General features: G+C 38.2%; 1 protein-coding gene across 1 annotated transcript in view; it reads right to left on the bottom strand.

Annotated features, from left to right (window-relative positions):
• Window positions 1-13,823, bottom strand: part of RFX4 (regulatory factor X4) — a 78,663-nt gene extending 64,840 nt beyond the window's left edge. Inside the window, exons 1-3 of the mRNA XM_026863952.1 lie at window positions 13,766-13,823; window positions 13,210-13,296; window positions 4,971-5,031 (exon numbers count right to left, since the gene is read on the bottom strand). Of these exons, the coding sequence (XP_026719753.1) occupies window positions 4,971-5,031; window positions 13,210-13,296; window positions 13,766-13,823 (206 nt within the window). The remainder of the gene's footprint in view (window positions 1-4,970; window positions 5,032-13,209; window positions 13,297-13,765) is intronic.
• Between the last annotated feature and the right edge of the window lie 544 nt (window positions 13,824-14,367).

Genomic DNA, 14,367 nt, shown 5'->3' with positions numbered 1-14,367 from the left:
TGTGTCCTTGTCTGACTTGCTGGCTAGAAGAAGGTAGGTGCAACTTCCGCTTAAACATATTAGAAAATTAATACATTTTCTCAGAAAACCAGTTTTACAGTAAACAAGCCCCTGTCATTTGATAGCTGTAGAACACCTTCCAAATATCTAGTTTCTCTCCTTCGTTGACTTTTTCAGGACTTACCTACCTTCCATTTCAGTTATCATGATCATTTGTGACTGCAAACTATTTTAATAAGATATCCGGCTAGATGAATGGAATCAGTTTGTATGGGCAACATCTATTCTTCCTTGGTTTCTACAGAAATATCATCATGGCATCTTTCCTCAAATTCATAGCGCTCTAACAAAACCTCCTTTCAAAACCTGGAGAGTTCGTTTGTATACTATAGCTGCTAATTGGAATGTCAGCTTCTGTGACCAAGACAGGACAGAAAGAAAAGCAGTTAATTATTTCTGTTCATATCTGATGAATTTTTCTCTTTTTCTCCTCTCTTTCACAGAGAGTCATTAGTCTGACACTGAACAATGCTCCATTATACCTGAACTTTTTTTTTAATGATCAAAAACCCATCTTGCTCCACTTCTTTTATTTTCCTGTCTTTTATTTAACAACTTTATCATATTTTGAATTCAGCTTCATTCTACAGTATTGTAGAAAGATAATGAACTCAATCTTCTACCTAACAAATCACTATCAGAAATAATATATATATAACATTTTAAATGTCCTAATAAAGCCATGTGAAATCCAGTAGTTCACAATGAGACCTTTTGTACCACTACAGTACAGCAATAAAACCCCTAATCCTTCCACAGGAATGACAATTTTATCTGTCCCTATTACTGTTTCCCTCTTTATACACTTATATACTTCTAGATTAAATGAGATTATTCTATAGCAGAGTCAGGTCTGCAGTGTTGTTACAGACTTGTATTTAGATATGAAGGCAACAGAACAACTACAATGTTAACTATTGCTAAACGCATAAAGGATTCTAGAATAGATTCATTTTGATGCATTATAACAATTTTTGAGAAACTACTAATCTGGCATTACCTAGCAATGCTTTTTCTTCCTCTTTTTTACTTCTTTTTACGAATGTTGCAGAAAATAGATTTGTTGACTTTAGCTTCACAATAATGTTATTATTCAGAGCTCCTACACTGCAATCCACCAAATTGCATGGAATTAGGCTGTCCATGCTTTGAATAATTCTGTGTTTGAAGAAGTAAACACACACAGCGCCCAGACTGAAGTAAAGTTTCACACTTACAATTTGGTCACCAGTGAAATATTCATTAACATTTTAGAGCCAAATGTTCAGCAAGCTATAGCTTTACAGATAATAATGAACACAGGACCATGGGATAAGCACAGGGTACTAGGTATTGGTATATTCATGCCTTAATAGTTAAATTCAAGTTCACATGGTTTCCCCAATTATGATGTATTTGGCTGCAATGCTACATTTATCAGGCCTTTCACTTCATTTTGTGTCATCGGTGAAAACAAAACAAAACTATCATTCCTGTTTCCAGGGAAAGGATATTTAGCTAGGCTGATGGTCATCCACACAACTTTTTTGGCATCTTCAGCTACTTCTTCCTCCTCCTCATTTGTAGTGTTCAATGTTCTTCGCCTTTGGAGAGGCATAAGCATTAAGGATAGATCCCCGTGGGACTGATGTTCATTCTTTTCAACAAGATGTCAGGCAAGAAATAACTAATAAAGGTGATAGCAATATGAACCATGTGACAAATTTTACATATTTCCCTTAAGTCTTGCTTCACTTTCCCTACTACTTTCCTCCTCTTCTTTTTCCTTGCTACTGACATTTCCTCTGTTTCTGTTCTCCAAGACTCCCTTGCCTTCATTAGCCGTAAAAGACAGTAGCATCTAACAGTAAAAATGTGACCAGCTTTAACCTGGCAGACACCAGATGCTGCTGACAATCATGGTGCTTCCATTTGCCAGAACAAGGCAAGTTCAGTACTTCACCCTGAAATCGGGTCAATAATTTACCCCACCACATTCATCTCTTGCATCTGGACTAGAGATTTGTGTAAGAGGGCAGGACATGTGCTTACCCAACGCATATTCAAGTAAATTTAGCCTTTTGTCTTTCCTGGTCTGAGGCCTGAGCAGGCAAAACTGTCAAACATGTAAAGTTAAACCTATGGGAAACAAGCAGTGGCAGCATTTGTACAGTGCTGCCCACAATAGTTTACTGACCCGTGGGTTGCTAGGTGCTACCACGGTACAAATAATCTGATGCTAATGGGTCTGGTTTTCCAGAACAGCGGAAACTCAACATCTTCATACAAAGCAAGCTTACTACATTAGCACTTTGACCACAACTCTCGAGTTTGCAATTTTATTTAGTGTCTCAAACCCAGTAGCAGAGTTTCTCCAGGAAATACCAGTTCAAAGCTGCAGCATATAAGGTGAAAAGCACATGGAAACTGCCAGAAAACTCTTCTATGGTACAGCTACTAAGCTGGGAAACTTTTACCTTTAAGTCTATTAATAAATGAGCCAATCATATGTTTCAGTTTTAACGCCAGCTGAAGAAATTAAATTTGAAAGCTTCATTGCTTTCTGTTCCTTTATGTATTTTTGGGGAGGAAAATTGAATGGAGAAAATTGAAGATGCTCCAAAACACTCAAAAGGGACAATGTTTGATCTACCTAAACATGTAAAAAACCCCAAGACAGGTAGTAAGCCAGTATACTAGCCAGGCAGAATGGAAGATGATTGTAGTAGCCTTTTCAGAATAAAAATTCTATGATTCTATTGCAAACACTGCTGAATGAGTTAGCATGCACACTGAATTCCAGCAGGGCTCAATATCCCAGGAGTTTAGAGATTTACTAACCTTTATGACTGAGGAAGCCTGAAAATATTTGGCAAAAGATTATTTGCAGTATTTGAATGCCTTCTGCTGGGAACAGTATCATTGGCATGTTCTAATTATCTCTGACTTCTTGGGTACTACATTATTTGCTCCTGTGGAAAAGACTCTTAACCCACTCTACTGCAAAATAAACACTGTTCTGAGTTTGGGACTGCTAGGCCTTGACTGCAATTTTTTTTAGCTAGATAGTTCTTTGGTATCCTGTTTGAACTGTGCTGAAGTTGTGTTGGTGAATAATGGAAAATAATAAAATATATCTATGACATTTCACTGTTATTTTAATAATTTTCTCTCTGTAGTCTCTCCCTTTACTCACTTTACTTGAACTTCCGAAAAACAGTACTTTTGTGATACAAATAGATACAAATAAGCAATAATTCAGAACTTAATGCCTTTATGTATATTTGCACATCTCATTATTTGCACCGGAAGTGTCTGCAAGTTTCTGCAAGGCAGAACACTGAATACTTGCAGTAGCCTGTCCTAAATCAATCCACAGATTTTGGAGTTTTTAAATCTAAAATTTAACTGATCAGCTTCAGAAAGTAAATATAGATGAAATAATTGAAATGTCTTTATGCATATTTCACAGAATCACAGAATTTCACAGGTAAAGAAAAAGTAAAATTCACTGAGTGAATTAATCTCTGATGTTCAGTTAGATCTCCCAAGAGACTGACAGAAGCAGAAAAATAATTTTGCTACCATTTTGCTAAAAAAGCCCACATTTTTTGACAATAATCTTATCTTTTCATCCAGAAAACTATGTGAAGTAATTCTAGGTGAAGTAAAGGCCTTTCTTTAAAAGACTTGAAACAAGCTAAGGAGTATGGGTTTTCAGTTAAGCATGCTCTGAGGCTTCTCCATAACACAGCTTAGTTCTGCCAGATAAAAGGAACCTCCTGAAAGATGGATTATCACTTACAAGAATAAGAAAGTTTGACCAGAATTAAAACCTAAAGTAAGGGAAAAGGCAACAAAAGTCTAAGAGATAACTTATAGAAAGGGATCTCAAAAGTATAAGTAAAATTACAGAACATGTAGCCTAAAATACATCACAGGCATGTGATGTATTTTACACAGGCACTGTGTAAATCACAGTGAACAGCACTTGTTCATTTTGCATAGCACAGTAGATTGCTCACTACCTGCTGATTGATGCCCAACTCATTCCCAGCTAGCGATTCCAGAGAAGGGAGAATCCTGAAACCACAATCCCAGAAGAGAGACAGACAGCCTCCTGGCCAACCTTCATCTATATACTGAGCATGACACTATAGAATATAAACATTCCATTGGCCAGCTTGGGTTCGTTGCTCTCGCTATGCTCCCTCCCAGATTCTTGTGCACCTGCACACTAGCAGGATGTGGGAAGTTGAAAAGTCCTTGATTTCTTGGCAACAACTAAAAAATATCAGTGTATTATCAAGATTCTTCTCATACCAAATCCCACGGTGAATCCAAAACACAGCACTATTCTAGCTACTAAGAAAGCTAACCCTATTCCAGCCAAAACCAGGACACTAACTCACCAACTTTTCTCTCCCCATCCTCTCTTTTTCTCTTCCTAATTGCACTTCCCTTCACTACATTTTCAAGGGGATTTTGACAAATTAATCAAACTTGAAGCTCCCTCTCTTCTTTTGTTGTCTTCTATGTTAAATTACAGACATTTCATTTCAGTAAATCAGTCAGTAAAGGTGGGCTTTATCATACACTGCAACAAATGTTGAGTCTTGAAAAATATTCTCAGTATTAGTTTTCTTTTTGAAATATAACTGATGACAAACCAGAAATCACCAGCTGGCAAGGTGACAAACAGATATGCCAAGCAGATCTTCTAAACTGTATCTAGAGGTTTCCTATGTTCAAACAAATCCCATATGAGTAAGACATTTGTTGAGAAAATCTGTACAGGATACTAATGAGCAGATTAAACACATACAGTGAAAGTATCTTTATAATAGGATGTCCAAGACCTCTATTCACTTCAGCTGGAAAAGGAAAAATACTAACGAGTTTTCTTGATTTTTTTTAAACAGGCATCTTACCATTGCAGCGTAGCTGGAGTTGAGTGTGGTTTTGATGCTCTATTATTTTCTTTTTCCTCATCTGTTAAGAAACAAAAACATAGTATGTAATTTCAGTGGGAATTGCTCAGGCATTTATGAACTGGTAATGAATTATCTCATTAAAAAATATTTTCAACTGCCAAAGCTTTCTCAAAATATTGGGTAAATTGTGGAAAGTAAATAATGATGTTCTCTAAGCTAGCAGCTGTAGATACTGCTTAAGGCAATAAACCTTGCAAACATTACTGACAGCAGGAGCAGAGTGGTGCATAGGAATAATGACATTAGAAAGGACAAATTTATATTAAAAAAAAAAAAAAAAGTAACTCTTAGACCTCTAGCAGCATGTCAGAACATAAAAACACTTTCACCTGCTTTAAGGGAACAGTTGCCTTACCCAAGTTTTATATTAGGTGAGGCATTTAACCTAATAGGGTTCATCCACTGCCATCATCCTAACATATAATATATACTAGATGCTTATAAATTTACAAAGATTAATTCTGAACAAGAAGAACTGAAATTAAAAACATTCTATAACATACTTTATTCATCTTCAGATAATTTTTCTGATAGTATTCCTCATTAACTATTTCTGAGGTGACTCTCTGATATGCTGACTTTCCAAAAATTTGAGTAAAAGATGAATAAAGAAAAAGATAATTAAAATAAAACTCTTAAAATACTGGATTCTTCCTAGTTCACATCAGCTCTTCTGAAACAATTTAGAAGTATGCCTAGAATAATTCTAGGCATAGAATTAAATTGTGATTTTTGAAGCATATAAAACATTCCTAGCTGAAAGCTCAAGTGAAGCACAATCAGCATCTCCAGAAAGGTATTTTCTGGGAAACACTACTGCATCAAACACAGTTTGATATTTTAACAACTCTGTCCCTGATGAAAGAATTAAGTGTAAATGGCTTTGATACCTAAACAACGTAAACCACTGTGCCTCTACACCATGCTGCAAGTTTAATTTCTTCATACAATTAGCTTTTAGAAGTTATTTAAGTGAGCCTTTAGGATGCTGAATCTTAAGAGAGCCAGACTGTCTCCTCTGAACATCAGAACCCATTGAGAGGCCTTTTTACAGTCCCAAGAACTGAGGCACACCAATAAAACCCCACTTTGGAAAACGTTGTCTTCAGCCATCACACCACAATATTTCTTCCATTATATATAGGGCAAGTTGCGCTAACTGAACATCCTTTAGCCTGCGAGGCTGGTTCCCTGAATGTCAGGAAAATCCAGATTTACAGTTACCCGCAGACACTTCAGCAGCCCCTCTTCTGCATCTGCATGACAATAGCCCTCTAATTATTGGACTGCACACTCCTTCCCTGCCTTTCAGGGGCCCGCTTTTATTCAGCGCATAGGACCAACATACACATTTCAAATCACTTTTAAATTGTGTTTTTCATTTGTTTTTCCTAAACAAATGGTCGGCATGCAACAAACCTTCAGCACGAAGGGCTTGAATGCTGAGCGGCTGTGACTGCCACAGGCCGCCGACGCTTGACAACAGCCCCCAGCCTCGCCGGCGGTGGGACGAATGCCTACTCCCTAGCAGGAGGCAGAGCCGTGCAGCACAGATTTAAACCACTGGGGTGGATAAAATAGTGGTGGCTGTCCCCTCTCAGAACACCTACCACTTTCCCCTTCTTACCCTTAACTGACCGCAGAGGCACCCTAAGAAGAGCTCCCCTGAGGAGAGGCTTGGGGAGCAGAGGGTGGCCATGTCTGTCCCTCTCTGTGGTGGGAAGAGCCTTCTGGGTTATGTTTCATGTTTTTCCAGGCAACAGGGGAAGAGTGAGCCTGGCTCAGAGGTGCAACAGCACCTTCTGGGAGGGCAAGTGAGCCCTGGCATGGAAGGACTTATGGTCGCCATGGAGGGGCAAGAGGCCGGTGGCCTGATCAGAACCGGGTCCAGTCCTGCACCCTGATGTGTCTTCCTGGCCACTCTGGCCAGGTAAAAATTAGGCAGCAGCGCTGTGAGGGATGCACAGGAGTTACGGCAGCTTCCTGGGGCACAGAGGCAGCCGCCTCCACCCACAGGCAGGCTGGCCTGGCCTGCCACGGCCCTGCGGGTGCCCAGCAGCCAGTGGCCTCCCAACCATTCCTTGAGGTAAAAGCGAAATGGAGATAGTTATGAATGGTTTATCTCAGCAAAGTGTTGCAGGGCATAAAGTACGGGCTGAGAGTGGGGGGGGTGGGCCTTTTCCCTGCTTTAGTAATGAAAATTATGGCCGGCAGTCATGTGGGGTGGGCAGGCCTTGCCAGCAGGGACCCAAACCACAGAGCACTGCAGTGCCTTTCTACCCACCGGAGAGCCTCAGGCCTTTGCTGTTGCAGGGAGGGAGATGCCACAGTGAGGTACGACCACCAAAGCTGCTGCCTTTAGGTATCAGCAGCATGTGGGGGCCCAGTCATCCTCCTGTGCCCCACGACCTTCTTGTTCAAATTAAGGTTATTGTCTCCCAGGTGGAAGTCATCCATTTTCTTAATATTTTCAAAGTCAGTGTCTCAAAGCCTACCATCCACTGGTTTAGGTTCATTATACAGTTGGTTTCTACTTCACTGGAAATTGTTAGGGGGACGCAGATTGGAAAGGCTGGAAGCCACTGATCTGAATAACTAAGGCACAGAAATCCTAAACCTCTGCCTGTGAAACCAAGAGTTACTACTCTCTCCCTGGAATAAAACTTTTGATTATCTTTCTTAATTTAAGGGGCTTAGTATTCAAAGGTCTGTTCTTAGAAGGCTTTCCTCTGCTAACCAGACTTAGTTTTCCCCTGGATATGTGGCTATTAGACATCAAGCCAACATCTAAATTACCCAGTAGCAGACTGTCTACATCCCTTCCATCCCTCCCCCAGCTGTTCTTCATTCACATTAAGAGTGAGCACCTGTGAGCGGATGCTTACATAACTTGCCCTCAAACACACCACAAGCCAGCCATACTCAACTCCTCCCATGTAAGGATTTGTTTTAACAACACAAACTAACAATAAGATCATAAACTGCAATTTAAATCTTCCTCATCAGGAAAGTCTCCTTCCTGGAGATCCTTCTTCAAGACTCTTCAGCATCATCCACTAACCATCCCTTAAAACTAAGAAGGAGAATGATGGACTTTGAACTTACTAAAAAAACTTCTTTAAACAATATTTTCTATCAAAATATTACCTATTGAACAATTTTCAACAAAACCACATTTTTCCCAGTTAGTGCTTACATACCCAAAATCAAGTCTCTGTACAAGGAAACAGAACATGCACCATCTGTTAGCCAAAATGTTTCTCATTTTCACCAGGTCTTGGCTAAAATATTTATTTTCAGAAAACATTCACTTTTTTATTAAATAGATGGAGAGAACTGCACATGGTATAGGAATGGAGGGGACCTAGAAATAAAAACTTTCAGTATTACATACAAGCAATTTATTCTACCTTGTATAGTTTAACAATATAATCTCAGATAACTGATGAGCAGAAAATAATAAATAATTGTATTCCTCATATTTTTAGCTGGTAGCAGGTCACTTAATGGCTTTCCCACTGAGCAGAGAATGTTTTGTGTAACTCTTGACTCAGGTTGGATGCCAGATCTGTTTGTACAGCATGGAAGAGGTAAGGAATGTATTTTCCTCTTACTTTTTGGCCTGTCATTTTATCAGTCCCCATCAGAACAACACTGAATATTAAAATGAACCCACACCTTTCAAGATTCGGTACTTTTAGAAACTAGTATCTTTTGTAAAGAAAGGAAATAAAGACACTGAAAAGTCATCCTTCAAGGCATGGTCATAGCTAACAATTCTTCTGTGACAAACGCAAAAGGACTTGAAGAGGAAAAACCTTGCTGCTGATGCACAGCTGCAGGTGTTCACACCTACGGCAGCTGCACAGCACCTCAGGGAGAGCAGATCTCACTCCAGCAGAACTACCAGTATTCCAAGGAAAGATACCTTCAAGGTACTTGGTTAGGTGGGAAACCTGGTACTCATCCCAAGCTGAAGGCAGGCAATAGCTTAGACAGCTTAAGTAAAACTCTCAGCACAGAAGAGACCTTCAAAGATATTAAAAATTGGGATCATCAGTGTACTAGAAAAATAGTATTTCTTGGCTCCCAAAGATACCAGAGAGTCTTTTTCTTCCCAATCTCTGTGGAATTTTCTTTTCCAACAGCTCTGCCTCTCTCCTTTCAAAATTCTGTTCCAAAGCCACCACAGTTCTGTTTGCACCTTGCACATATGTTTGTGCCTTTTCCTGAACCCCTAGTACCATCCACTAACTTCTGCTGTCTGATTTTAGGTACAGTGCAAGGTATTTCTTGCTTCTTGGAGAAAAACATGAAGAGAATAGGAGCTACGCTCAGCACTTCTTTAAGCACATTGCCTTAAACACAGTAAGTGAAACAACTCAAAATGAAGACCCTGCATTAGTAAACCTTCTTCTAAAATGTTGATGTTAGTCTGTCTGACATAACTAAAGTGGAGTTAAAGTTCTGCTTCCCACCCTGGAGATAATAAAAGAGTCCTGTACTTTCCAGTGCTGCCTGCACATGTCTCAAAACCACTAAGGAGCTAACATGTTATTAGTAGCTTTATATGGATAAAATCCTTCCCTTAGTTCAGGTAGCTCCACACCTTTCAGGGCAATAGTCTCTTCCTCTGTAGCCCCTGCTGGCCAGGTTCTGACTGTTCTCAAGTGATTTGCCCTTAGCTGAAATTAAGTGATAGTAAGAAGCTACCTTGCTCCTTACATGTTGCCATAAATAAGAATCAAGCTACTCAACATGTATTCTGTGCTTTTAAAATAGTGGGATTTTTAAAAACCCTCTGAGAAACATGGGAGCATAGTTCTAACTGAGTAGGTATGATTGAAAATGAAAGAATTTTCCCCAAGGAAAATTTCAATGAAATCAAATAGCTCTTTTTAAAACATTTTTTTCAGCGGAAGAATAAGAGGTTTAGTTCAAACAAAAAAAGAAACTATTGGTTAATTCTTCTATTTCAGACAGTTTGAACATGGGTTTTCAGTGCAAAAAGTAGTCTGAATATCTTCTTTTATCTCACATGAACTGTCCACACATTCACATTTCTAAATATGCAAAAAAACTTGGACAAGCAACCATTCTACTTCATCATGTATCATCATGACTCCTTCCCCAGGGACATGAAGTTGAAACTTTCATAATCCTTGAACTGTATTCTTCCAGACCCCTATTTCAGTTTAAAGAATCTGACTCAACACAAAGTACACAGAAAACGTTGTGGGGTTCTTTTAGATATTAGATGTAAGGTTGCACCATTCCCTTTTCCTATGGATCTTTTGAATAACATGTAGAGTGTGGTGATAGAAGGAAAAATGTTTTAAAAAATGGAAACTGAAACAAAATTTACTGAGAATTTTTATATTGGAGTGTAAATATAAACTCTGTTTTGGGAAAGGTCATAAAATGTTCCAAGAGGGTAAGAAGTGTGCCAAAAAAGCAACAAGACCATGCGAATCCACAGCTACAATTCATTGCTTCCCTTCACAATGTGATGCAGGTTCAAGAGGCCGGGATGTGTCTGAGAATAGAAGACAGCAAAGGATCCCTGTGGCCTGAAGTACGGTTCTGCAGCATACTTCAACTGTAGAAAAGGAGACCAGCAAAACTATTACTCTTGTCCTAAAACTCTATGAACTCTAAAAACATACAGGAAAAAAAAGTCACATGAGCAAGCATGATCCTTAGTTAAGAATGTTATCAGTTCACAGTGCAAATTCTCATAGTCTTCACTGGATGCAAGGACAAAAAAAAACCCCAAACCAACACCAAACCCACATTTTCTCTGGTAGAGTCCAGCCAACAGCTACTTAATGTATTTAGAGACAAAAACACTAGACAAGAGAAAGATGGATGATGCCTTCTTTTGGCTGCAGATGAAAATTGGAGGTCCACTTACAACAGCAATTTGACCACCGTTCTGAAGAATTTAACAGTGTTACACAGGTTTTCTCAAATTCTTTTGCCTCCTGTTGTCTGTAAATGTGTGACAGAGGCTGGACAAAGAGTGACACAATGGTTTGGAAATTTCTTAGTTGGTGTGTGGGCACTGTTAGAAAATGTTAAAAAGATCTCAAGGGCTGGAAAGGAGCACAATAGTGCAATGATTTCTAAGGTGAAACTTCTAGTTTGTTCTGGATTTCATAGATTATTGGTCTTCTTGCTGCTGGGCAAGTGGCTTATTTTTTTTTCTACTCCTTCCTTTTCATGCTCTCCCCTCCCCCTCACCCCCTAAAACAAGGATGACTTTTCAGGTGGATTAATGCTCTTATCTGCACCACAGAAATGCTGGTATCAGTGCAAAGGAAGCATCTGGAAGAACTAGCTATTAAGAAGGAAGCTAGATGAAATCAACAGTCACTCTCATATGGGTTTCCATTATATACTGTGACAACATCTTCTCCGCACAAATTGTGGGATAAATTAATTTACATATTTATTTTTATCAGTTCCAAATTTGCCGCCTTACATTATCATCACTTGCCCCTTAATTCCATAAAACAGAATGAACAACTGTCATATCTTCCCAATGCCACTGCCTGAAATACCTCTTCTTGCTCACCCACACAGATCCACTTTTTACTGTCCCTAGGTATGTGGAAGTCTTCTCATGCTCACATTTACACTGAAAGCACATATAACAAACTACCACTAGTTATGATACAACCTATTTAAGGTAACAGATCTAGAACAGAACTCAGAAGATTTATAATTATAGCTTTTTTTTTTTTAATATAGCTAGTGATGCTAAATAATTACCTTGACCATACTGTCTTGAACTGTGAGTCTAAGGAATAGCTCACTGAAGTCAATAGGGCTGGATCTTGAATTCTGACCCTATTAAGAGTCTGAAGTCACATTTCATTCATTACAGATTCTTCCCATCACTTTCTCAGTAGCATCAGAGTGAAATGAATTTCTAAAGTCTCACAGTTTCTCATAAAATTCAAATTAACAAGCAGATGTTTTTTTGGATTTCACTGCAATTTATTACAATTGTATTTTTAAAGAGAAATTAATTTCTAATTCCTTAATTTTTAAAAACAAAAAAAAATAAAACCTGTCCAAGTTTTATTGTCTGTCTTTAAGGACTCTTGTTCACAGTTCTTACCTTGGTAGTCATGAATAAATACCATGTTTGTAACATCTCCTTTCTCCTTCAGAAGAGATATTGCCTCAAAAGAGATCCCTGGACAAATAAGAGTAGGGCCCCAATACAGCAAATTCCAGGATCCACTAAAACACTGTGCTGCAAGGCATGTAGTTTTACCATGACATCAAAATAAAGTAATTTTCTTAAAACGCAAAAAATATAAAAGGGACATTCGGCAATTAAGAAGTTATTAAAAATAAATTTTCTAAACTTATGTGCTTGAATATTAGAAAAACGTGAGTCTTTCTGAATTAAAGAAAGTCTGCTTAATATCTTGTAATGTGATCTAACATATGAAGTCCAGAGAGGAAAACTGATGTGGAGTATTTTGCTTCCGGCAAATTAAGTAGAATTGAAATTGCATAAAGAGGGAAAATCAAATGGTAAAGTAAAAATTGTCTTACAATTTTAAAAATAAACAATTAGGTTATTTTAAGGTATTTTGGAGTCTTTTTAGTTACCTGCTGTTAAAAATCAAGATCTAAAATTACCATAACTGGAAAAGAAAAAATAACTAAAATGAGCTAGATTTATCATTTTCCTCTCTGTGACTAAAAAGGAAGCAATATCATGATTTAATAGGTTCTTTTTAAAATCTGATGATTGCTTAATTCTCAGAAGAAAAAAATTATCTGTATGATTTGATATAGTAATATTGAAAACCAGCACATTTTTTCCTGTATTTCAACTGCATGGTGTTCACCAGTGAAAAGCAAAACAGATGGTTTTACTCATGAGCTAATATTATCAGCACATTTTAGAGGTCATCCAACCTTTATTCAGTGACATACAAATTCTTCTGGTTGTTTTAACAGATAGTATTACTTTCTTTTAAATCATGCAAAATATCAAATATTCCAGAAAAAAACTTAAAACACAACAACAACAAACTGTTGGATGTGTCAAGTGAGTTGGCTCTTCAAACTACAGAGTACTAAAAACTTATATAGCAGGAAATTAGCATTTGGACAGTTCACATTCATTTTAAATGAATGGTAAGTTACTTACTTTCATCGTTAGAAACATTCCCCAGAGAGGTGTGACTGGAATAACGTTTGTTTTCACTTTCATTGAGACATCGTTCAATCCAACTCTCTGCAAAAGAATAAAGATGCTCTTTTTTTGTGTTTGTCTTTGCATAAGAAATAAACTCCCAACATATAAAACTAAAAAAAACCCACTGTTTTTTCAACAGATGGTGTTCTGTAGCATTTCTGTTAAAACATGCTCAGTCTGAGCTTATTTAGCAAGAAAATCCTTTCTTGCTTTCAAACTTAGCTGTTGCTTTTTAGTTTCATTTTTTGTTTTTAAATGACAGAGGCTGAAACATTTCCATGCACATAACAAAGCTCCTTGGGATATTCTCTCCCCTCACCATCACATGATACATTAAAAAAATTAATCATCTCACATGGGCAGCTGAAACACATAAATTGCATTAATTTCTAAGTCTTAGTCTGGCAAAGACTTAGGTACTCCAGTATTTCCACTGGTTTTGAAAGGACTCTTCATATGTGTAAAATCAAATCATTTATGTGATTTTTTTTCACAGCAGGGCTCAAACTGTACTTTCTGAAGTCCAGTCCTACGACGCCATTCATCCTGGTGGAGTCCCAGGCCATACCGAGATCTTTTCCATGCTGGTACAAGTCCAACAGGGCAACTCAGCAACCACTGAGCTACTTGAACCTTTATCACTCTGCAACGGGTACTCAACCAGTCCTGTCCCCACTTTCCATTTTTCTTGCCAGTCAGATGAGGTACATTGATTTGACTCTGCTGTTCCTCTTTCTGGAAGCTATAACATACATCCCTGATGACTTTAGAGGATGCACCAGGGTTAGCAGAATTTACTGTTATAAGTAAGTCTTCGGTGAAAAAGTTGCACCTTCCTATATTTCCTTGGACAAAGTATGACATACAAGTCCTTGAGTTTGCCTGGAGCCCCTCAATACTGCTACAATAAACTGACTTCCCTTGTAAGATTATTTTTCAAGGGCATACACGTGGGCAGATATGAATTTATGCTTGCAGAGCTCTCTGGTCAAAGCAAGAAAAAGAAGGGATAGGTGGGAAGGCTGCAAGGTAACCCCACAAGTTATGACAGAAAAAAAACCCACTGAGCAAAAAGATGCACAAGAAATAAGGGGAAACAGGCCTTGCTGT

The sequence above is a fragment of the Athene cunicularia genome, assembly GCF_003259725.1.
Source record: "Athene cunicularia isolate RWA chromosome 1 unlocalized genomic scaffold, athCun1 chr1_part2, whole genome shotgun sequence".
Lineage (NCBI taxonomy): Eukaryota > Metazoa > Chordata > Aves > Strigiformes > Strigidae > Athene > Athene cunicularia.
This window is presented reverse-complemented; position numbering and strand designations above follow the sequence as displayed.